This window comes from Grampus griseus (genome assembly GCF_964374135.1).
Source record: "Grampus griseus genome assembly, chromosome: 15".
NCBI classification, from domain to species: Eukaryota; Metazoa; Chordata; class Mammalia; order Artiodactyla; family Delphinidae; genus Grampus; species Grampus griseus.
Window position 1 is genome coordinate 58,512,395 of NC_139009.1, and position 23,264 is coordinate 58,535,658.

Here is a 23,264-nt window from a genome sequence, read left to right on the forward strand (position 1 = left end):
ATTTATACAGTAATAACATATCTTAAAGACAATCCAGTATATCTCCATAGCTCCTAGATATTAAGTGAACATTATCCTCTAGCACAGTAGGTTTCTAAAATGACAGATGTCTGTAATGTTCCCAAAATTATCTCTAAAGCCATTTGTTTTTTCATAAATCACATGCATGTAGAAGTTTCAAAATGTCATGATGAAAAAGTAAACCAGTTTCAAAAAGTAAAACGAGAGCTGTTAAAAATCAAGGATGTTTATTTCTAGTAAAGCTAACCACCATTCCAAAGGACATACTGTTTTAATAAAGGGTTTAGAGCCTATGGTTCACATAAATTATTAGAAGTTAGCAGTTTTCCTCAGACTGAAGAGACTCATAAAACATCAAAATTTAGCACTGCAAGGAACCTTGAAGTGATAGTTCTGACCTCACCTACCCTGTATGAGAACTCCTTTAACAGCATTCTTATAGAGGCTCCTCAACCATTGTTGGAACTCTTAGTGAGAGGGAGCTCTGTTGTGTGGTAGGTGTAAGTGAGAGGGTAGGTACGTAAGAAGATTCAAATCTGCCTCCATTGGAATTCTCTGTTGGTCCCTCTCACCCTCTTGAGCTGCATGGACAATATCTATGTTTACCTTCAACTTGGAACTTCATTAAAAAACATTGTCGGGGCTTCCCTGGTGGTGCAGTGGTTGAGAGTCCGCCTGCCGATGCAGGGGACACGGGTTCGTGCCCCGGGCTGGGAAGATCCCACATGCCGTGGAGCGGCTGGGCCCGTGAGCCATGGCCACTGAGCCTGCGCGTCCAGAGCCTGTGCTCCACAGTGGGAGAGGCCACAACAGTGAGAGGCCCGCATACTGGAAAAAAAAAAAAAAGAATTGTCGTGGCTCAAAGCAGCCAGAGACTTAATTAAAAAGCACCAGGCCAAGATAGTAGTTGTATTCCTAGTGTTCCTTGATTTGTTCATTCAGCAAACATTTGTGTCCCTACTACTTCATGCTAGGTTCTATGCTAGGAGTGGAGGAAATAAAGAGGAGCTCATATAGCTAAGTAGAAGGAGAGGGATGGGCTCAAAGAGAGTGTAACGTTGAGGGAGACATCTCTAACCTTTACTGTGGGGTTGGGGACAGGTGTGGTTATTGGGGGAGGGGCAGAGACACAGTTCAGGGAAAACCTCTTCTGGACAAGTTGAAAAGTGAATGGATACCTGAACCAAGCCTCAGATGATGAGTAAGATAGAGGCAAGGGGGCTTCCCTAGTGGCGCAGTGGTTAAGAATCCACCTGCCAATGCAGGGGACACGGGTTCAAGCCCTGGTCCAGGAAGATCCCACATGCCATGGAGCAACTAAGCCCACGTGCCACAACTACTGAAGCCCGTGCGCCTAGACCCTGTGCTCCGCAACAAGAGAAGCCACCTCAATGAGAAGCCCGTGCACCTCAACGAAGATTAGCTCCCACTCACTGCAACTAGAGAAAGCCCACGCGCAGCAACGAAGACCCAACGCAGCCAAAATTAAATAAATAAATAAATTTAAAAAGATAGAGGCAAGGCAGCACATGGGTCATTCAAGGAATGGAGAGGTTTGGAAGAGGAAGGGTTCAGTAGGTGTAGAGCCAGGGCATGATGGGCTATGGATGGAGTTTGGACTTTTTCCTGAGCTCTGTTAGAGAGCTATGGAAGGATTTTAGTTGGGGGGTTGCATATGTGTTTTATGTAGCTTATAGACGTTTGTTATAGAAAAATAGAAAATAAAAATAAGCAGAAAAAAATCATACATAGTCCACTGAGAGATGACACCGCTGATATTTTTTTCATCGCCTATATCTTTTTTCCAAAATTTTATCTTACTGTTAACTATGTTGTAGCCTGCTCTTTTTCCACTTTGTTGTATATAGATAGCTTTTCTTGTCAATATATATCCACAACATCATTTTTATAACTGCATAAGACTTATTTTAGATATACCATAATTTAAATAATGCTTTTTTGGATAAAGTTGATTCTTTTTCACTATTATAAAAAATGTACATGTATCTTTATATGTTTTTCTGATTTTTTAGAAGATGAATTCCACAAAGTGGAGTTCTTGTCAAATAAATGGTGTATATATTTTCTTTTTTTTCTTTTTTCTGTTTTTTTTGCGGTACGCGGGCCTCTCACTGTTGTGGCCTCTCCCGTTGCGGAGCCCAGGCTCAGCGGCCATGGCTCACGGGCCCAGCCGCTCCGCGGCATGTGGGATCTTCCCAGACCGGGGCACGAACCTGTGTCCCGTGCATCGGCAGGCGGACTCTCAACCACTGCGCCACCAGGGAAGCCCGGTGTATATATTTTCTAATGGCCAAATTGCCCTCCAAAACTACTGTCAACTTACACTCCCTCCAGTAGTACAGGAGAGCATACGCAACAAAGTGTATCATTCTTTCTAGTCCTTCTCCCAATATAATAAGTGGAAACAAATCATTTATTTTAGTTTTCATTTGTTTGGTTTCTGATATTTTTTTTTACTTATTGAACATATTGTGTAAATTGACAGTTTGTTTTTTTTAATTAAGGTGTTTGTTTTCTTGTTAATTTTAACACCTTTTATATATTAAGAATAATAACTTTGTGATATGCTATACTTTTTCCATTTTTGTAATTTATCTTTCACCCTTCATGAAACAGTCTATCAATCTCTTCCTTTAATGAGTTCTTTTGATGTGCTATTTAGGCCTTCTAACTGGGATTATATAGTCATCTGGGTTTTTTTCCTATTCCTTTTATTTTTTCATTGGAGTATTTTGATACATCTAAAGTGTATCAGATGTGTCAATGTGTTTGAAATGCCATTTTTATCATATACTGTAAGGCCTTATATACTTGGTTTCATTTCTGAGATTTCTGTTTTACTGATTTTATTGTGGAGACAATAATGCTTTGTTTTAATTAGACTCAATTTAAAAAGAATTTTATTACCAGTAATGCAAATTCACCTTCACCCTTCTCTTTTCAAAAATCCCTGGGTTCTTTGTGCATGATTATTCTTCTGTATGGGGTATAGAATCATTTTGTCCAGTTTCCTCTCAAAAAATCCTATGAGGGTTTTGCTATATACTGTTAAATATAAAGTAATTTGTGAGAAATTGATATCTTCCCTTCTGGAATATGGTATTTTCTACATTTAATCAGGTCTTCCCTTACATCTCTAAAATTTAGTTTTCCCCCGTATTTATTCTTATATGTTTCCTGGAAGTATAATGCTAGGTATTTTATATTTTAATTACTAACATGAAATGAATCCTTTATAAATAGTTTTTGATGACTATAGGAAAGCTAGTGATTTTTATATATTTATTTTAAAACTATCCCTCTTACAGGACTATGCTAACTTTAATCCTTGCACTATAGAAGGATCTCTCAGAAATGTGTAAGAAGGACTAGAAATATGATATATGATAGTGGCAGAAGACAATTTAGAAGCTATTGCTATAATCCAGATCAAAAATGGTGAGAACCTTATGGAAGGTAGCAATGAAGATGAAGAAATGTTGATGGGTTCTAGAAATAAAGGGGTGCAATTGATAAAATTTGGTGCTTAAGTATGTGTGAGGGTGAGGACAAAGAAGTCAAAGATAGTACCTGGTTTTGTGACTTGGGCAACTTAATTATAGTGGTAATAATAATCCGTCCTATAATTACCGATATTTGAATTATAGGAAGGAAAATGAACATGACTTAAAGTGAGGGTGAAGAGATGATGAATTCAGTTTAAAGCATATTTAATTTGAAGGCATTGAGGTGAGAATTTGATAGACCAGTGGATAAATGGGTCTGGAGTTTATAAGCAACGCCTGGGCTAGAAATAATGATTGGATGAGATAAGCTACAGGAAAATATGTCAAGAATATGACAGGAGGGAAACCTAGGGAACACTGGTCTTTAAGGGGTGGGCAAAAAAAGTAACCTGGTGAGACATGTAAGAGCTGGGATGGGGAATCAAAGCCAATTGCAAGGGTGAAAGTATAGATGGCACAGAAAGAAAGGAAAGAATAGGTAGTATTCAGTAGCTGATGATTTGAATTTGAGCTGCTTTATGTCTAAGTGAAGATTTCTAGTAGGGAATTGGATGTATGGATCCTGGAACTTAGACCTATAAATAGAATGTAGGGCAGTAATAGAGCTATAGTACAGGTAAGTAGCATGAGCCTCAGAAAAGCAGAGAAGATAGAAATAACGGTCTGGAAACAGAGATGAAAACCCAGGAAGATACCACCACTCTGATGCTGTGATGTGTAGACTTCACCGCTTCCACTGCATAGTGGAAGAAGGAAAATGGAGCTTTTCTATAAAGATGCTTCAATGCAAATGTAGGTGTAAATTGAGCCCTCAGGTGGAGTTAAAGGTTTGATGAAGCTAGAATTAGATCTGTCTAGTTTGGGGAGGGGAAATGGGGATTAATACAGTTCAATATTCAGAAATTGGGTATGTCCATTCAGCCCCCAAGTGATGTCCGCATGGATCCCTTCTTTTCCCAGAGTTGGCCCTTTGATCTACTCTCCCCCACCAACCTTAACTATATTCAGATACCAGAATGCTAATCTTCCTTGGAGTCTTTGTTTGGTCGTGGTAGAGAATCTTGCTTTTGTCATCAGATACACATATCGTCAAAGCATATGTCCTCAACAAACTTAGTACATGTGCCTTCACTCAGGTTATTGCTACAAATGTTGACTAGTCCAGGGTGACTCAAGCATCTAAAGATCAACTATGATTTGACATAATTGCTCTCTGCTTAACCCTGTTAGCACCATCAGCCCAGGTGATTGCTTCACCTGACCTATCATCGTATCCATTTTGTTCACTAACTTAAAAAAAAAAAAAAAAACCACTTTGCCCATTTTGGAGAACATAGAGATTGTGTGTGTGTGTGTGTGTGTGTGTCACATTTCTATTCCCTACCTTCTTTATCCAAATTTATCTTGCTGCTCCCCCAACACAAGCTGTGTCCAGTTGAGCCTTTGTCAATCACTCAAATGTTGCAGTTTTAGTCCCTCTTCATTGCAGGAGCACATGCTTCAGTTAAAAATTTTAAATTCTAGATTTAAACAGTATTTTAATAGTATATTCTCCAAAATGTATAAAGGTGAAACTAATGCATATTATTTCAGTATCCAAGTATTTAAAAAGTAGGAGTTCTCATGTCAGTGCTACGGCTTATATTCTGAGGATTTATTCTGTTCACCAAATACTGCTGGTAAAGGGTTCCAGAGATCTGTAGCACTGAGTGAGTGAGGGTTCCATTCGTCACTCTCAGGTGTAGTATCAACTCCTGTCTCTGTGGAATTTCAGGTCGTTCTCATGTGTATTCATGTAACTGAACCTGAAACTGATTTTACATGATAATGTATTTTAGGTTCCAAGAGACAAATAACGTGTTTGCATTAGAGACAGTGGGAAATCTTAGACAAGAGTGGGAACCATGCTTATTGGTGATAATAATGACTCCCCACCTTCATCCCAAGTATTTGCTATACATAAAGACCATCAGACGTTGAAGCCAAATGAGAAGTGTGTGTATTTGTGCACTGTATCTGTTCATAAAATATGTAGTTACTTGATTAGAAATTTTTCAGTAATGAAAATTACTACCGTTATTTATTACTTAATATATAACTGGCTTTGTGAGCCCTCTATGTGCATTGTCTCATTTAATCCTCAGTGTAATCATATGAGGTAGGTACTCTTATTGTCCCCTTTTACAGTAAGGAAGCTGTAGTTGATAAGGTCAGTGACTTGCCCAAGGTCACACAGCTAGTGGGTGGGAGTTTTGAGATTTGAGCAGTGACTCTCAGACTCCAGATGCATACTTTTAACCACCATACTAACCTTCAGTTTACTCAATTCAATAGTTTGGTTCTCTGTTTTATTTTGATAATATTACTATTATTAAAGCAACAAATTTGTTTTATAGGAACAAGTAGTGATGAACTTGGACAGCAGGCTTCTGATCTTCCCTTTATATATCTGCTGTAACTTCCTGTATATATCGCCAGAAAAAAGAACTGAAAATAATCACCATCCAGAAAATCCAGAAAACTGAGGATCTCATCAGCTGGAAACAGTAGCACTTTGTAAACTTTTTTGGCCAGCTTTAATTTAATGGCCCTGCAGATATTCACATCTAAGGTGACTAACAGTGACAAAGGCCTTATGAACTGTTCAGATAATACAGAAGACTATTCTTATCCTCATTATATTTCTATGCATATATAAAAAAACATTTTAAAGCCAAGAAAATATCTGTCAAACCGTTTGTTATAAAGATGTCGACTCATCTTTTTAATTTGGCATCAGTAGAAAATTGCCGTAGGTAAATTTCACATTTCTCTGCAACCAAATATAGAGTTAATTTTTAGCTTGAACTTTGATCCTACCTAATGTTAGTGAACCTCGATTATCCATCTGTAAGTTTTATTTTTATTTGGCTAAAAGAATGCTAAAGGAATAATTTGGCCAATTATAAATGCTGTTTCAGTTGGTGTGTTTAAAGCTGTCCTTTAATTTTTTCAACTGCTCTTTATGATTCCTCCTCCTAGTCGAATATTCTTCCAATCTATATATGTTTTTAATCATTAAAATTTTTTTTCATGGTTTTGAAGACTGAGGAACTTTTTCTTTAAATTAAACATTTTCATGCTATTTTATTTTGCTTTTTATTGATATTTAGCTTTACTAAGATTTTAACAACAAAAAAATCAGGTTCAGACTTTCAAATGAACTTGGATGGGGGAGAAAATCAGTTGGATTCTGAGGATATTCCTTTGCCTTACATGGTCTTTTCTTTGACATTCTGTACAACTCTATTATTAGGTCACAGATTATTTATGTACCAAATATTACACTTTAAACATTCTCATATTCTGTGATCTTTTTATTTATGTTCAAATTTTTTAAATTGGGAATTCTATTTCCTACTTAAGCTCAGGACTTTATAACCTCTGAATTGAGTGCCTTTGAGTTACACATGCTATTAGAAATCTCATAGTAAATGTAAATAAGGTCGGAGGATATCATATAGAAGCTGATAATAAAACATTAATATACAAATAGAACTTATTTTTGTCAAAAATGAGATGTACATTTGTCATGATTTATATATGTTGGTTTCTTGTGTTTACTGCTGTTTTGAAAATAGCCATGCTCATTGTCTTTCCAGTCAAAGTGAGTACTTTTTGTGGTTAATGTATATTTTTAGTATGTTTTAAGAAAAATGGGAATTACTTTTGTGTATCTGTACAAATAAATACTCATTTGGAAAAAAGAATCAGCTATTATATAAAATGACCAAAATAAAAAAATGAGTTGAAACCAGAATTTTTTTTCCAAGTTAGATTTTTTTCCAATTAGATTTAACTTTTAGAATTTATTGCTAGTTTTTCTTCCCTAGTGATATGTCCATAGATTCATAAATCACTTTTGTCCTTTCAAAATTCATCCTCATGGTAAATTTAAAGGAAGCTTTTAAATGCCTTCCCTATCTCCACCCCTAGAACTGTAGTAAAAAATCCAATAATTTGGCTGTATTGAGGCTTCATTTCTTGTTTTTGTATTTGGCTATAACTATATATCTCTTCCATGAGATGCTTTTGTTTTTTTCCTATCTATGGTAACATCAGAGGTTCCTCACCCTTACATATTAAAAAATATAAATAAATACCAAAGAAATTGAATTCTTTGAATAATTGAATTTTTCCAAATCTTGGGAGTAAAGATACTTAAAATTTGAGTATATTAGTGAGTAACATTATTTCATTTCACTTATATGAATTAATCAAATTGGAATTACATATGGTTCCTGTCCATTCTTTGTTTCCTGGCCAAATTGCTTATGTCATTCACACATAAAATAAATATTTGTTCAGTCATAAGTAGGTTGTGTTCTCATTGGAGGAACTGGTAATTGTCAGCTAGTACTTCACATTGATAGTAAAGATCTGCTTTTGTTTTCTTACCAAATACTTTAATGTTTGCATACTTTTCATTCTTTATAATTGGAATATTTTCAATAAAGTATTAAAAGTGTCAGCTGAAGTATCATATAAACTACTATATATGAAGGTGTTTGTCAGCTTTTGCCTTATAACCTTTGCCAAGTCTTTTTTTAAGCTGCAAGGGCTAGAAAACAATATTTACCCCCTAATAATTATTTTTACTTGGCTATCAGTAAAGAAGAGGTCCTTAAGAGAAAATGTTCTAGAGTTCCATGCTAAATTATTAAAGAGAGATATGAGTGTACCTTTCCTTTTTTTTTTTTCTTAAATAAATTTGGCTTGAACCTTAGCAAGGTAGGCAAAATTAAATGAATGTTGTAGTCATTAGCTTTTTAACCAAGTGTTTAGCAGCCAACATTTTATCACATTTCAAGTCTTTAAATAGGATTCATTGCCATCATTAATGAGCAGATTTCAACATCAAATGCAAAATTAGGGTTACCAAGAGTCAATTTGGCTTTCTAAATTTAAGTTAATTAAAATTAAATAAAACTTATTAAAATTTACTTCCTCAATCACACTAGACCCATTGTAAGTGCTTAGTTAACCACATGTAACTAGTGTCTACTGTATTGGACAGTGCAGATATAGAATATTTCCATCATTGCAGAAAGTTCTGTCCAACAAAGGTGATCTAGAATATTGGACTGTTAACGCTGAAACTATGTCAGGAGTTACATTCACTTAAAGATGAACCCATGTAAAGAATAGAAAGGATAATAGAGCCAGGGGTGCAAATGGTAGATAACTTGTCAATCACCTAGAACGATGTGTTGAATCATAATTTCAAGCAATGTGTACCTAAATCACTTGACTACATTCAAAAACAAAAGTCATTGTACAGTTTCATCCCAACCACAGAGTTTGCAGTTCTTCCCAAAGTCCACGGTACAGGGATACAAAAGCAAAAAAACCTCAAACATCATCAATCACTGTTAACTAGTGGTCAGACTGCATCTAAATTAGGGGGGAAATTACTGACTCAACAACGTGCATCCATTTGTAATGATCAAGTAGGATACTTTTGTAAAAGCTGGTGATTTTACATAAAATAGGACTAGAAGAGGTAAAACAAAGTTTAACCAAGGCTAAAAATAGTACATTTGCCGGAATCACAGGTGGTTAATGTTGATTCTTATGTAGAGTACATACATACTTTACAGCTTGCCTTTACTGAAAAATTGCTGTCTGGTTGGGGAGGGAAGTTATAAGCCAGTGTGATTACAAGTGTTGACAGTACCCCAGCCCTACTCCACTCAAAACCCATTAAAATGGCCATTAGAATGAGAGAAACTCAGGTATTGAAAACAGGATTTTTCTTCCAGATACAGTGCTGGATAATCTGCATTCTGAGAGCGGGCAACTTGATCAGTAAATAAGGAAGCCCTAGCAGAATACAGTTCTATCCCACATCTTAAAGGGGGAGGAGCCACTTAGAGACATACCACTTCTTTTCCTGCCTATGGTTAATCTCAGGGCTGTCCCTTTAGGAAACTTACTCCTTTGGTTTTTTTCTTTCTCTTCTGTACTTTGCTTTTTTTCCCTCTATACTCACACCAATATTTTAAACATGCTTAAGTTTCTCCCATCTTTGAAAAACCTTCTACATTTACCTCCACCCACTGCCATATTTTGCCCTGCATAAGCCAAACTTCTCAAGAGGGTTTTATGCAGGGAATTCCCTGGTGGTCCAGTGGTTAAGACTCTGCTTTCACTGCCTTTCACTGCCATGGACCTGGGTTCGATCCCTGGTGGCAGAGCTAAGGTCCCACAAGTCGTGTGGTGCAGCCAAAAAAAACCACAAAAGGTTATACAAGTTCTCTCTCCACTGCAAAAGCCATTCACAACCCAACTCCACTAAAACTGAGTCAGCAAAGACTTTGTTGCTAAATCCTTTAGGTTAGATGTGGGTTTTTTTTCCCATTCCTTTTAACATTTAAAATTAACTGCTTTGTTCTCCTTAAAAACAGCAGCCTTCTCTTAAAACTTCTCTGACCTCACACTCAATGGGTTTTCCTTCTCTTTCTCTGGCTCCCCCTTAGTCTCATTTTGGGGTTCTTCCTCTAGCTGTCTCCAGGCCCTTTTCTCTCAGCCTCCCCGGGGTGGTTTCATGCACTCTCATGGCTTCAAATGAACATCTATGTTCTGACGATTCCTTTTTTTGGAATCAAAAAATCAGCCTAGATCTCTCTTCCAAGCTCCAGATAACACATCTAGTTGGCATCTCCTTTTGGATGTTCAGAATGGCACCTCGGATTAGTATGTCCAAGATCTGAACATATGGTCTTTACCCAAAACTTACATTATGTACCTTAGCAAATGATGCTACCATCTACCCAGTTGCACAAACCAGAAACCTGGATGTCATTGTTGAATCTAAAATTCTATCATTCTCTGCCTCCAAAAATCAAGTTTTTCCAGTTTTATCAATTACTTCTCAAATTCAGCCACTTTTCACCTTACCTACTGGTAACACTCTAGTACAGGCCACTGGAGTTTCCAATCTAGATTATTGTACCATCCTCCCTAGGTGTCTCCCCCTGTAGTCAAGTCTCCAGTTACCCAAAGTGTTCTCTGAATAAACGCAAATGGGATTCCCTCCGGTCCTCAAAGCCCTTCAAAGGCTATTGCTTTTGCCTCAGGATAACTCTACCATAGCTTACAAGGTTTCTAGTCTTGTCTGTACATTTCACTCCTTGCTGCCTAGGTGGCTGCCATACTTCTTTAGTTCTCTACTTTTAGCCTGTCTGCTCCCTTGCCTCTTGCCCTGGCATATGCAGTCTCCTTTGCCCAGACAATCTCTTCCACCTGTCCACACCACAGAAATCACCCCATTTGACCTGGCTAATTTCTACTCATCCCTAAGGTCTCGTTTGGACATCATTTCCTCCTGGAAACTTTTCTTGAGAAGCTTTCCCCTCAAACCAGTTAGGTACCCACTTTATGTGCACTCATAATATCTTGTTCTGCCCCTCTCAGTGCATCTTGACACTGTATCCCTCACTGGACTGCAAGCTACTCAAGAGCAGAGTTGTTTTTTTCATTGATTAAATCCTCTGGCACATAGGTGTGCAATAAACATTTGTGTGAATAATTGTATTAATCATGCCTTTATTTCTTTCATTTTCTGCGGTTTTGACATCTGGGGCCTTGCTGAGACTGCCCTTCCCAGGGCTAGCTAATTTCTAGAGATAGCAAAAGACTCCCCTTCTGAGTGTGCCTTTCATATGCAAACCAGCCAGGGGAAAGCCCGTACTCTCCAACCACCTCCTTTATCGAGCTCACAAGCCAAGGCATTTTTCCTCTGCTATAATGACCCCAGGGCCAGGTAACAACAGCTCTGGACAGCCCCTAAATCCCAAGGCCCGCTGTAATTATTCAAACTAGTCAGTCTTAAACCTACTTAGCCTGCTTCCCAGCCTCTGCTATTCCCTCCCACAAAACTCAATAAAAGCTCTCAACCATACTTTATTTCCCCTTTCCCCCTCTGCCTCCTGACCCACCCTAGTTCTTCCCCGGGTGGACTTAAAACTATTTGCGTATGCTGTGTTTACAATTGGTTTGGTATGAAATATTTTATGCATGTGGACAAGACAGTCGGAAAGAAAAATGGGGGGTGGGGAGGAATAAGAACTGTATTAGGGTGGTTTATATATGGCTTTTTCCAGACATTTCTATAATAACATCAGGCAACACATTTTAACGCCCACCGTGGACAAAGAAGATGGGGAAGCCACCTCGAAACGGGGGTTGAAAGAGCAGACAGGATAACTCTGCTCTCAGCGAAAACTCCGGGCTCGGAAGAGGGGGGCATCGGGCCTGGGCCGCGTGATTCTGCGCAAGCGCACCACCGCCCGCCTTCCTTAGAAGCCGGAACCCTGGCGACTCGTTTCGACGCTTCCCAGGCTGCAGGGAAAGCTCAGTTCTCCGCCCTCCCGGAAGTTGTTGCGCAGTCGTTTCCGGGGCGGCGTGAGGTTGGGGAGGACTCCGAATGGGTCGCAGCCGCAGCCGGTCCCCGCGAAGGGGTGAGTCCAGAAGCAGTTCTGAGGGTCTGGGGCTCGGTCGAAGACCCGTCCCCCATTTTGTTCCCAGTCCAAGGGCCGCGGAGAGGGGGGACCTTTTCTCAGGAGGAGAAGAGAGGGGGTGGATGGGGAACGAAGACCTGGGCCCTACACGTTTCAGCCCTCGGATTTGAAGGCAGTTTTTTTCCGAAGTTGGGGTTTCGCCGACCCTTTGTCACCCTCATACAGTAACTTTTGTTGTACTTGTGGCTGGGGAATGTAGAGTCAGGCCACGGTTCCCTTCATTTCTGGGTAACCGATTGCAAGTCATTCAGCCTTCCTGCGTCCGAGTTCCCGTAATTAGACATTGGGGGTAATATTGCTTACCTTTAAAAACTAAAGTGAGAATTGATGCCACACTGCGTAACATTCAGCATGTGATACCGCCAGGTTCTTAAATGCTCAGGGTTTCCTTCCTAGTTAATAGTAGGGAAATCGATGGTTAGGAGTTTGCGTGCAGGGAGCTCACCTCGTAAGCTCACCTCGTAATGTCTTCTGGCCCATGAAGTGGGCAGTGAGAGGTAGAGAAGCCAGGACTTGGATCGGGAGATGTCAGGTAGTCCCTCGATTCTGCCCCCTCGTTAGTTTTTATCATCTTCAGCTAATCAGGGTTGATCTTAAAAGTTAAATGAGCCCTCGAGCCACAAAGGGCTATTGAGCACTTAACATGTTCTCAATCGGAATTGAGAGCTGCTGTTGAAGTCGAATACACACCGGATTTCTTTGATTTAATGCGGAAAAAAGAAAGAATAAAGTGTCCATTTTTTTATAATGAGCACATGTTGAAATGCTAATAGTTTGGATATATTGGGTTAAATCTATACTTTTAAAATTAATTTCATGCGTCTTTTTTACTTTTTTAATGTGACATCTAGAAATGGCGCGCATTATATTACTATTGGTCGGCGCAGCATCCAGTAGATGTTGGAGGTAATTTTCGGCTCTACAATTTTGTATTTATATTAGAGCGTAGGCGGTCCCGGTCCACCTCCCGAGAGAGAGAACGCAGGCGCCGAGAAAGGTCCCGGTCCCGAGAGCGAGACCGGAGAAGAAGCCGCTCTCGATCCCCGCACAGAAGACGTTCCAGGTAAGTGCAGAAAATAACCAGAAGTTTTACCACAGCTTTGTAGTCGCTGCGCTTGACTCTGTTGTTATCACTTACAAAGGCACTTATGATTTCATGAAATGAGGGGAACTTTATCCCACTTTATTCTAAACCTAACATTCCCATTGATAAAATGGGGTTGATAACATTCCACATAGTAGAGTTGCCGTGAGGAGTAAATGAGAAATAATACATGAAAAGCACTTAGCAAGAGTAAGAAATAAGTGTTTTGTATTTTTGTCTTGCTTTTTTTATTTACTTTTGGTGATAATAATTTATTCAAGTATATAATCAAGAATGTGAGGGCTTCCCTGGTGGCGCAGTAGTTGAGAGTCCGTCCGCCTGCCGATGCAGGGGACACAGGTTCGTGCCCCGGTCCGGGAAGATCCCACATGCCGCACAGCGGCTGGGCCCGTGGGCCATGGCCGCTGAGCCTGCGCGTCCGGAGCCTGTGCTCCGCAACGGGAGAGGCCACAACAGTGAGAGGCCCGCGTACCGCAAAAAAAAAAAAAACAGAATGTGAGATCTTGGAAGAATCTTAGAAGTGGACTCTGATTCTTTTTTTTTTTTTTAATAAATTTATATATTTATTTTTGGCCGCGTTTGGTCTTTGTTGCTGCATGCAGGCTTCTTATTGTGATGGCTTCTCTTGTTGCGGAGCACCGGCTCTAGGCACGCAGGTGTCAGTAGTTGTGGCTCACGGACTCTAGAGCGCAGGCTCAGTAGTTGTGGCGCACGGGCTTAGTTGCTCCATGGCACGTGGGATCTTCCTGGCCCAGGGATCGATCCCGTGTCCCCTGCATTGGCAGGCGGATTCTTAACCAATGCGCCGCCAGGGAAGTCCTTGGACTCTGATTCTTAATAAGCATCAGACACATTTGTTTGTTTCATTGCTTTTTTCTGCCTTACAGAAAATTTTTTTGCCCTAGCTATACTGAGTGTAACTGATGATTAAACAATAAATAATTTTTTGCTAACAGTCAGGGCCTAGGCAGAACCTTCTCCCTCATTCTGCTTTGGGGAACAAATTCCTGGTGCTCTAGAGCCTGGCTTTTGTTCAGCCTTTACCTTGCAGGCACTCATGTATATCTGTGCTCATCAGCACAAGTGGCCGGTATGTCTCTGTTTCTGACATTTTTACTTATTAAATTTTAGATCCCCAAGACGACATAGATCCACATCTCCTTCCCCTTCTCGACTAAAAGAAAGAAGAGATGAGGAGAAGAAAGAAACAAAAGAAACAAAGAGCAAAGAACGTCAGATAACTGGTAATGTTATTAGATAAATAACTGTAGGAAAAGTACAACCATGTTTAGATAACTAGTTATGATAAAATTATAAAAGTATAATTTTTGAACATTTAACTATTAAGTTTTTAATAGTGTTCATTGCATGTAGTTTTGAGATGTTGTTTTAGTTGTACCTTAGTTGCTGGTTATCTGGTGCTCTAGATACAAGGACAGTTAAAAACATGAGAATATTATATTTTGGAAGTATCGTCAAAACTAGTGTTCTGTCTGATATTAAAGATGGTCCTTCCTAAAGGCTCCAAGCATGTCATTTTAAAAACACTTATTTATTTATTTTTTGCTGCGTTGGGTCTTCGTTGCCGAGTGGGGGCCACCCTTCATTACAGTGCGTGGGCTTCTTATTATGGTGGCCTCTCTTGTTGCGGAGCACGGGCTCCAGGCACGTGGGCTTCAGTAGTTGTGGCTCGTGGGCTCTAGAGTGCCGGCTCAGCAATTGTGGTGCACGGGCTTAGTTGCTCCGCGGCATGTGGGATCCTCCCGGACCAGGGATCGAACCTGTGTCCCCTGCATTGGCAGGCAGATTCCTATCCCCTGTGCCACCAGGGAAGCCCCCAAGCATGTCCTTTTAAGCAGTCTCTTACGATGGAGGAAGGAGAGCGCAATCCTTCCTTGCCCCTTAAGTTATATGCTATCCAAATTGAGGAATTTCTATCATTAAACTCAAGTCTTTAGCTAATTGTTTAGTGTATTCTCTGCTGGTAAGCCACCTCTCTTTTTATATGTATAGAATGATAGAGTTTAAAATTTTGTCACTTATTTTTGTAGAGGAAGACTTGGAGGGCAAAACAGAGGAAGAAATAGAAATGATGAAGTTAATGGGATTTGCCTCCTTTGACTCCACAAAAGTAAGTAAAACATGTAACCAGTTAAGTATTCTTATTTGAACTGATCTGTCCCATTTTTCCATATTCTTTTACTATCACTTGTAATTTCTTTCATTGATACAGGTTTTTTGTTAGAAGACAGTAACTATATGTGTGAAGGGATTTGAAAGCAAAGAGAAGGAAGTGGTGAGCTGCCATTGGAATTCAGGGAGTGTTTGCCTGGGATATTTGAGTTAGATCTTAAAGGGCCAGTAGAGGTGATCAGACAAAGAAGAGGAGGACGATGATTTGAAGCAGGGGGAAAAGCTCATGACAATGCCATGTAGGCATTAAAGAGCATAGAGTATTGTGGGAATTTCAAATTCAGTGACTAGTGAAAGCATGTTGGTGGGCTGGTGGCTATGAATGAGGCTAGAAATAGAGGTGGGAGGCAAATCGCAGAAGGCTTGTGATATCCTTAGCCATGCTGAGGAACTTAGAGTTGATTCTTTAGGTGATGAGAGGAAGCAGTGGTTTTTAAGCAAGGGAGTAACATACGTGTGTTTTAGAATGATGATCTGGGGCTTCATGGATGGGAGGCTGAGAGAACTGCTGTCGTGCAGTGAGAGATGATGAAGGCCTGAACTGAGAAGAGGGGCTGGAATATGGAGAACCATTCAGGAACCAGAGTTAGTGGTGGTGGGATGGAGGTGAGTAGTCAGTGATGACTCTGAAGTGTCAGGCTGATAGGGTTAACCAAAGAAAGGATTATAGGAAGGGGAAATGCTGTGAAACAGAACGAAGCGCAACTGCCAGATAAAGATGGCATTGCGTAGTTGCATGCATATCTCATAGCTCAGAAGAGGGGTTGACAGGAGTTTGAATGCTCTCTAGCCCTGACCATAATCCTGGAGAGAATAAGGAAGTAGGGGAGGCAAAAGCGGGAGGGATTGTGGAGTGGGAGATGAAGAGAGGGAGGGGGGAGAGAGATAGGGAGATAGGGAAGTACGGCAAAGGGGAGATGGAGGGAGAGAGGAACTTGAATGAAGAGAGAAGGGAGGATAGAGAGAGGAAGCTAGTAAGCATAGGCAGGGAGAGTGTGTGTGGAGAGAGAGAAAATATATTTTAAAAACTTTCTTTTATAGAATTTTAAGTCCTTTTAATTTTGCAAAATGAAGTTGGAATTTTTGAGGAGAATTGTCAAAAATAATCCACTTCCCCTAATCTTGTGTTCCATTGAGTTGTGAACGGAGTGGGGTAATCTCAGGTGCTATAAGAGTTTCTTTCTAACTGATGTGATTATGTGGGGCTCCCATGTATTTTTTTTAAATGACAGTGTATGACCTAAGAGGAGCACCAGAGGTATGACTGTTATGAGGTGAGAAAATTAAGAATGCGCTCTTGTTCTCACAAATGGTTATGTGAACCCCATTTTAGAATTTAATGCAGTTTATGTCTCAGGTTTTTTTCCTGAATATACCAAATCCTTACTTGTTATTCAAAAGAACATTTTATGAGTGAACTGGTTTATTAATACATATATTGGGTAAATATATGGATAAAAATATCTCCAAAATGAGACAACTAAATTTTATTGTTTTTAGAATAGTGAAGGACCTTCACTATTAGAATTCTTTTCTCTTTTGGTTTTACTGTTGCCGGATATTATGTTTGAAATTCCTGAGAATCAGATGTAAAGATGGAGCCACTACTTTTAAATGTAGTCTTTTAAATGTTTGTGTATAAAGGAGAAATTAAGTGAGAATTTATAGATCCCATAAAAATTATGGAGTACCACAAGAACAAATGATGTCAGTTGTTTTTTTAATGACATCTACAAGGATGTTAATTTAATTCATACGCAGTTGGCTTCATGACTATCAGTTACAAAGTCTCTCAGCTCATTTGTATTTTTCAGTAATGTGTATCTTGTGATATTTCATCATTAATCTATGGTGGAACCTCTTCATATGCCAACGTAGTCACTTATTTTCTCTTCCATTTTAGCATTCTAGAAAGTTTCAAAGTTTGGCTATGCTTATTAATGGATAATTTTCTATTCCAGCATGTAAATGAGAGGAGAGCTAATAATATACAACTCTGCAAATAGTTTTCAAAAATCAGAAAGCCTTTAGTAATTGAACTTAGTAAAAAGGTTAACATCATTTACTTTTTTTTCCAAGTCATGCCTACCTCCTATTCTTGGGAGGTTAAAATAATACACCTTAAGTAATTTACTCAGTCCCCCGGCCCCCAAAATGCAGTGAAAACAGGAATAGAAAAGGAAGACCAAATATACTTGTTTTAGCTCAACTTCAAATATATACCTCACCTGTGCATGCCAGTGGATAGGAATCCTTTTTTTTGGCCTAACACAGATATCTAATAAGTATGCTAAACAGGGTACACGCCCATGTGTAATAATAGGGGAGGGAGGTTATGTGTGTGTTCCTGCACATGCACTCATGGTGGCATTAACTGGCAGTGTTCATACATTTAACAGTCATTTTCTGAGTACCTGCAAGTGCAGTAGCCTAGGATGTGACAGTTGCAAAGGTCACTCACAGCCATATCCCTCCATCAAGCTCCATATGAGCTTGCAGTCTGATGGGAAATAACATCATGTATATGATGTTATACATCATGATCATGCAGAGTAGAAAATGCAGGGTATTGTGAGGAAAGCACAGTTAACATTCTATGGGAGTTAGAGAAGAGGGTGCTTCCTGGCAGCTGGATCATTTGAATTGGGCCTTGAAGGATGCATAAGAACCAGATGGTTGAAGATTGGATGGGGGTCAGGAAGACAATTCAGCCATGAGGAACAGAAAGGGGAACAGGTTGAATCAAAAGACCCATAAAGGAATTACTGGAAAAAAAAAGTCTGAGATACAAGTGATACAACATTAGCATCTGTTATTCTGATTCTTGATTTAAAAATCAAAACTTCAAGGCCTATGTAAGAAATGGGATTTAGATAGGAATGGTGACTGATTTGAGAATGCCATCAGTTAAGGTCGTAAGTTAAATTTTTGTGAATGGATTTTTCTAGAGAAAATATCCATAACTTGTATTTGGTTTTGAAGAATTCTTTGACCAGAAAAGGTGAGGCTCTGCTACCCAATTTCCCTGTATGTCTTGCATATAATACATATACCATGAGTGTTTTTTGGTTTGAATATTGGTTTATTTGCTTATGTGTGACTATAAAAAATGTGAACAGAGAGTTATAACACTTGGGAGATCATGGGATATCATCAGGATCTGAAAATTCTTTCACTCATTGGACTACCTCATGCTTAAATGAATCTTGCCATTTAAGAGGGTCTGTGGGATGCAGCTCTTTGATCAAGGCATATAATATGTTCTTTCTCTGGTGTGTTGTTTGCTCGTTTGTGTGTGTGTTTTGTTTTTTGTTTCTTGCTTTTCTCCAGGGGAAAAAGGTGGATGGCTCTGTAAATGCCTATGCCATAAATGTGTCTCAGAAGAGGAAGTATAGGTATGCATAGCTGCCATTATTATGTTTGAACTAATATAAATTATATGCTTGGGAAAGAATTTTTTATGGGATAATGATGTTTGTAGGAAATGTAGCAGTTTTCCAAACAGTTCCTTACTTTAATAGTTTCCATATTGTCCCTTGCTTTAACCTTCCTTGTTTATATTCTTGTATGTTAAAATAGTTTCCCATTTACATGTGAACTAGTAACTATTATAAAGAAGGGTAGTTGGCTTAAATATTTTAGGGCTCTAAGTAGTTCTTTCTTCAAAATAACATAGTCTTAAGTCTTTAGGCTTTAATTTCATTATAATTATAGGTTTTAAAATAGATTCCTCTTGAATTATTTACCTAACTTGATTGTATAAGGATTTCAACTGTAAGTATCCTTCTGTTAAATATAGGTATATTTTATTAATACCACAGAACAAACCAATCCATACTTGAAATCTCAATGAATGGAAAAGTCAAGACATCTTAAAACATTGCCTTTCTGTCTACATTTATCACTGATAAAAGACTAATATTCCAATTAATTTAGAATATGAATAGTGTGATTTGAGACTGCTGTGAGTTAAAGTACCAGAATCATCAACAGTCCATTGTAAAATTACCTTCAATTAAGGTCTTATGGGGAGAACTAGTACAGTGTGAAATCAGATTTGCTTGATGAGTATGTATTTTGAAACTCTTCTCTATTTCCTTAAACTAGCTAGGTGTTTAGCGTTACCTAAAATAAATATGGATTTTCAGTTGATTTTTTTAAAGTCTGTAGAATCTTCCCAAATAATATTGAAAGTATATTTCCATACCTCTATTTGGATTTTAACTTTGAATACTTCTTGCCCTAGACTCTGCCATTTTAAAAATGGTTTATAGGTTTAATTTCTGAAGCAAGTGATTAGTTCTTTTATAAGACGAATCCAGAATTTTTTTAATGACAATAAATTTTCTCATCATAGGCAGTACATGAATCGAAAAGGTGGATTCAACAGACCTTTGGATTTCATTGCATGAGAATTGAAATATTGAAGAATGATTTTTTTCCCCTCATCTTGATGAGAACAGTGGATTTTGTATTTTGTATTTAATATGCATCAAAAACAGGATCACAGTCCCTCCTCCTTGTAAAGTAAGAAAAGTTTATTTATGATGTGTGTAGTTCACTTACCCTGCCTCAAAAAAAGGTTAAATATTACATTTTTTTCCTTTAGGAAATTTCATTTGGGGCAATCATCAACCCCATTTTTTTTCCTTATTCCTATGGAAACTGTATATGTCTTCTTCTTGGATGCTCTCTATGACTTTTTAAAACACATAAGAGTAATTTGGAAGTAAGTTTCTCAAATAAAGCAATATTTTTACCCTTTTGTATTTGATACTTTTATTACTAGGTAAAAGAATCTCCCTACACGTTTTCTTTTTTCATACCTAGATTTAGATATCATGATTCTTTATAGTTTAAAAATTAGAAGAATGAAAAAGTATAACTGGATTTTTGTATCTTCTGTGTTTTTTCCCCCCAAATACCATTTTTTCCCCAATAGAAAAGTAATACATGCTTATTATTTTAAAAATTAAAAAAAAAAAACTTGGAAGAAATCAGAAAGTAGGGGGAAAAAGCCAAAAATCAGCCAATAATCTACCACCAGAATATTAATATTTTGGTATATGTGTTTCCAGGCTCCTATGGGTATGTATTTCTTGCCCCTACCCAAAGAGATCAGAATGTTTATGCCGCTCTCTTTTACTAATCCTTATACTCCCGTGTACTGTGAGCTTTTTTTTTTGGCTGCATTGGGTTTTTGTTGCTGCACTTGGGCTATCTCCAGTTGCGGCGAGCTGGGGCTACTCTCTGTTGCAGTGCGCGGGCTTCTTATTGCGGTGGCTTCTCTTGTTGCAGAGCATGGGCTCTAGGCGCGCAGGCTTCAGTAGTCGTGGCTTGCAGGCTCTAGAGCGCAGGCTCAGTAGTTGTGGTGCACGGGCTTAGCTGCTCCGCGGCATGTGGGATCTTCCCAGACCAGGGCTCAAACCCGTGTCCTCTGCATTGGCAGGCGGGTTCTTAACCACTGCGCCACCAGGGAAGCCCATACTGTGAACATTTTTTTAAATGCTCTTATAAATTCTTTGAAAACTTACCTTTTAATAGCTAGTTGGTTATAGTGGTACCATAATTTATTAATCCTTTATTGGTGAACATTGCCTTCCCTCCCATGATTTGCTATTAGAATTAAAGCTGTGAGTAGATTATTTAGGGGTTAAAAAAAAAACCAAAATACAACACCAGGACATCCCCAGCAGTCCAGTGGTTAAGACCCTGCCTTCTAATGCAGGAGGCGCAGGTTGCATCCCTAGTCGGGGAACTAAGATCCCGCATGCCCATGCCATGCAGTGTGGCCAAAAAAACCCCAAAACAAAACAAAACACAACACCTGTGAGTAGTATCCCTGTTACACGTATCTTTTTGTACTTGTTGCCTTATTTCCTCATGTTTCATTCTTGGAGGTGGCATTGCTGGGTGAGATAAAGGGTGCATGTTTTACCCTTTGTGTGCATGTTTTAAGGCTTTTTTTTAATATTTATTTTTATTTTTTGGCTGCATCTGGTCTTAGTTGTGGCACGCAGGATCTTTCGTTGCAGTGCACAGGCTGGTCTCTAGTTGTGATGCGTGGGCTTCTCTCTAGTTGTGGCGCGTGGGCTTCTCTCTAGTTGTGGCTCACCGGCTCCAGAGCATGTGGGCTCTGTAGTTGTGGCATGCAGGCTTAGTTGCCCCGCGGCCCTCACCAGTGAAGTATGAGCATTTCCATTTCATATACATGTACCAGTATTGAGTGTAGTTTTTTCTTAAGTTTCCACTCTGAAGGTTAAAATAATGGCATTTGGTTTTGTTTAATTTCTGAGGAAGGTGAACATTTTAAGAATGTGTTAGCCATGTATATTTCTTTTGTTTAATACTAATTCCAGACCTTGGGTCCATTTGTCTTTTGACAAGCTTTTCTTTTTCTTATTTGAAGGAAGCTCTTTTTATATTGAAGATAATGACTATTACCTATTCTGTTTCTATCTCACTGATATTTGAGGCTTTGTGGCTAGATTTTAAATTTTGTGTTGTATTTTTTTGAGTAAGTAATATAAACACATGGAACACAATTTAGACAGCACAAAGGGTATATAGTGATGAGGTAATTGTGTATCCTTTCGGAGATATTCCATGTATACACAAGCATATAATATATATGTATATTATTACTCAAATTTGAGCAAACTCTACACACTATTTTGCACCTGTTGTTTTTTCATTTACTACTACATCTTAAGATTGTTTCTTATATTGCCCCTTATTTTTTAAGGGCAGCAATTATAGTTCGTTGTAGGATGGACTATAATTGGACATTCAAGTTGTTTCTTATCTTTTGGTATTAAAAAAAAAATAATGTGGGGACTTCCCTGGTGGCACAGTGGTTAAGAATCTGCCTGCTAGTGCAAGGGACACGGGTTTGAGCCCTGGTCCTGGAGGATCCCACATGCCGCAGAGCAACTAAGCCCGTGCACCACAACTACTGTGCCTGCGCTCTAGAGCCCATGAGCCACAACTACTGAGCCCGCATGCCACAACTACTGAAACCTGTGTGCATAGAGCCTGTGCTCCACGCCAAGAGAAGCCACCACAATGAGAAGCCCGCGCACCGCAACAAAGACCCTATGCAGACAAAAATAAACGAATAAATAAATTTATTTTTTTTAATGATGTAATTACTATTCTTATATGTCCATGATTTTACAAGTGTCTAGCTGGATTTTAAATCCATACTGCATCTGAAATTTGACCACCTATTGTAGGTCTCTAAAAGCTTTCCTAGCAAATGAGTTCCCTGTAAAGAAAATAATAGTAGTATGACTGCATTGCATAATACAGTGTACAGAGCACCTTGGTTCATTTAATCCTTATCAGATAGAGCAGGTACTATTATCTCCATTCCCAGATGAGAAACCTGAGGCTATTCAGACCTAGAGGCAGAAATGATTAATGTTTACACTACCTACTGGCTTCAGTACTTAAATATTTAAATGTGCTGCATCAGCTGCACAACTTGTAGTACCCATTGCACAAGTGTCACTACCCCGAGCAGGTGGATTATTCTGCTTAGACTTTTTGCCAGGTAAGCTAAATAGATTCTCATACGCCCACCCTCCAAAATACTGTCTATCTGTAAATTATCTATGACAAGGACTTTCTGACCACATTTTTGCACATCTAAAGAAATGAGACCCAATTGTTGTCTTATTGGGAAGCTAAAACTTCTGGGATGAAATAATATGCCCAAAATCAGATGATAGGTTTTTGGGTTGTCATGTTAGTGTGGTTTTAGTAGAGATTTGACTTGAGATCCTCAAGGCAGCATACTTTGTAAAGAAATAATCTGAGAATACCCGGTAGGTCAATAGGTTCACTCTCCGTAAG

The 23,264-nt window shown here is 38.8% G+C and overlaps 2 protein-coding genes across 2 annotated transcripts in view; both read left to right on the plus strand.

Moving 5' to 3' along the window:
* GMCL1 (germ cell-less 1, spermatogenesis associated) overlaps positions 1 to 7,568 on the plus strand; it is a gene marked incomplete at its 5' end in the record, with an annotated part of 48,267 nt that extends 40,699 nt beyond the window's left edge. The window contains one exon of the mRNA XM_082672624.1: positions 5,945 to 7,568. Within this exon, the coding sequence (XP_082528750.1) occupies positions 5,945 to 6,073 (129 nt within the window). The 3' untranslated portion in view covers positions 6,074 to 7,568. The remainder of the gene's footprint in view (positions 1 to 5,944) is intronic.
* Positions 7,569 to 11,919: 4,351 nt separating this feature from the next.
* Positions 11,920 to 20,173, plus strand: SNRNP27 (small nuclear ribonucleoprotein U4/U6.U5 subunit 27). Its single transcript, XM_082672725.1, has 6 exons — positions 11,920 to 12,049; positions 13,052 to 13,172; positions 14,346 to 14,458; positions 15,266 to 15,345; positions 18,738 to 18,802; positions 19,765 to 20,173. The coding sequence occupies exons 1-6, from the start codon at positions 12,016 to 12,018 to the stop codon at positions 19,817 to 19,819; spliced, it is 468 nt and encodes a 155-aa protein (XP_082528851.1). The 5' UTR covers positions 11,920 to 12,015; the 3' UTR covers positions 19,820 to 20,173.
* The last annotated feature ends 3,091 nt before the right edge of the window (positions 20,174 to 23,264 follow it).

Excerpts from the sequence above, each read along its gene's own strand:
- SNRNP27 (XM_082672725.1), top strand. The coding sequence starts at position 12,016 with ATGGGTCGCAGCCGCAGCCGGTCCCCGCGAAGGG. Across the intron at positions 12,050-13,051 it reads CAGCCGGTCCCCGCGAAGGG|AGCGTAGGCGGTCCCGGTCC; the intron begins GTGAGTCCAGAA and ends TATTTATATTAG. Across the intron at positions 14,459-15,265 it reads CAAAGAACGTCAGATAACTG|AGGAAGACTTGGAGGGCAAA; the intron begins GTAATGTTATTA and ends TTATTTTTGTAG.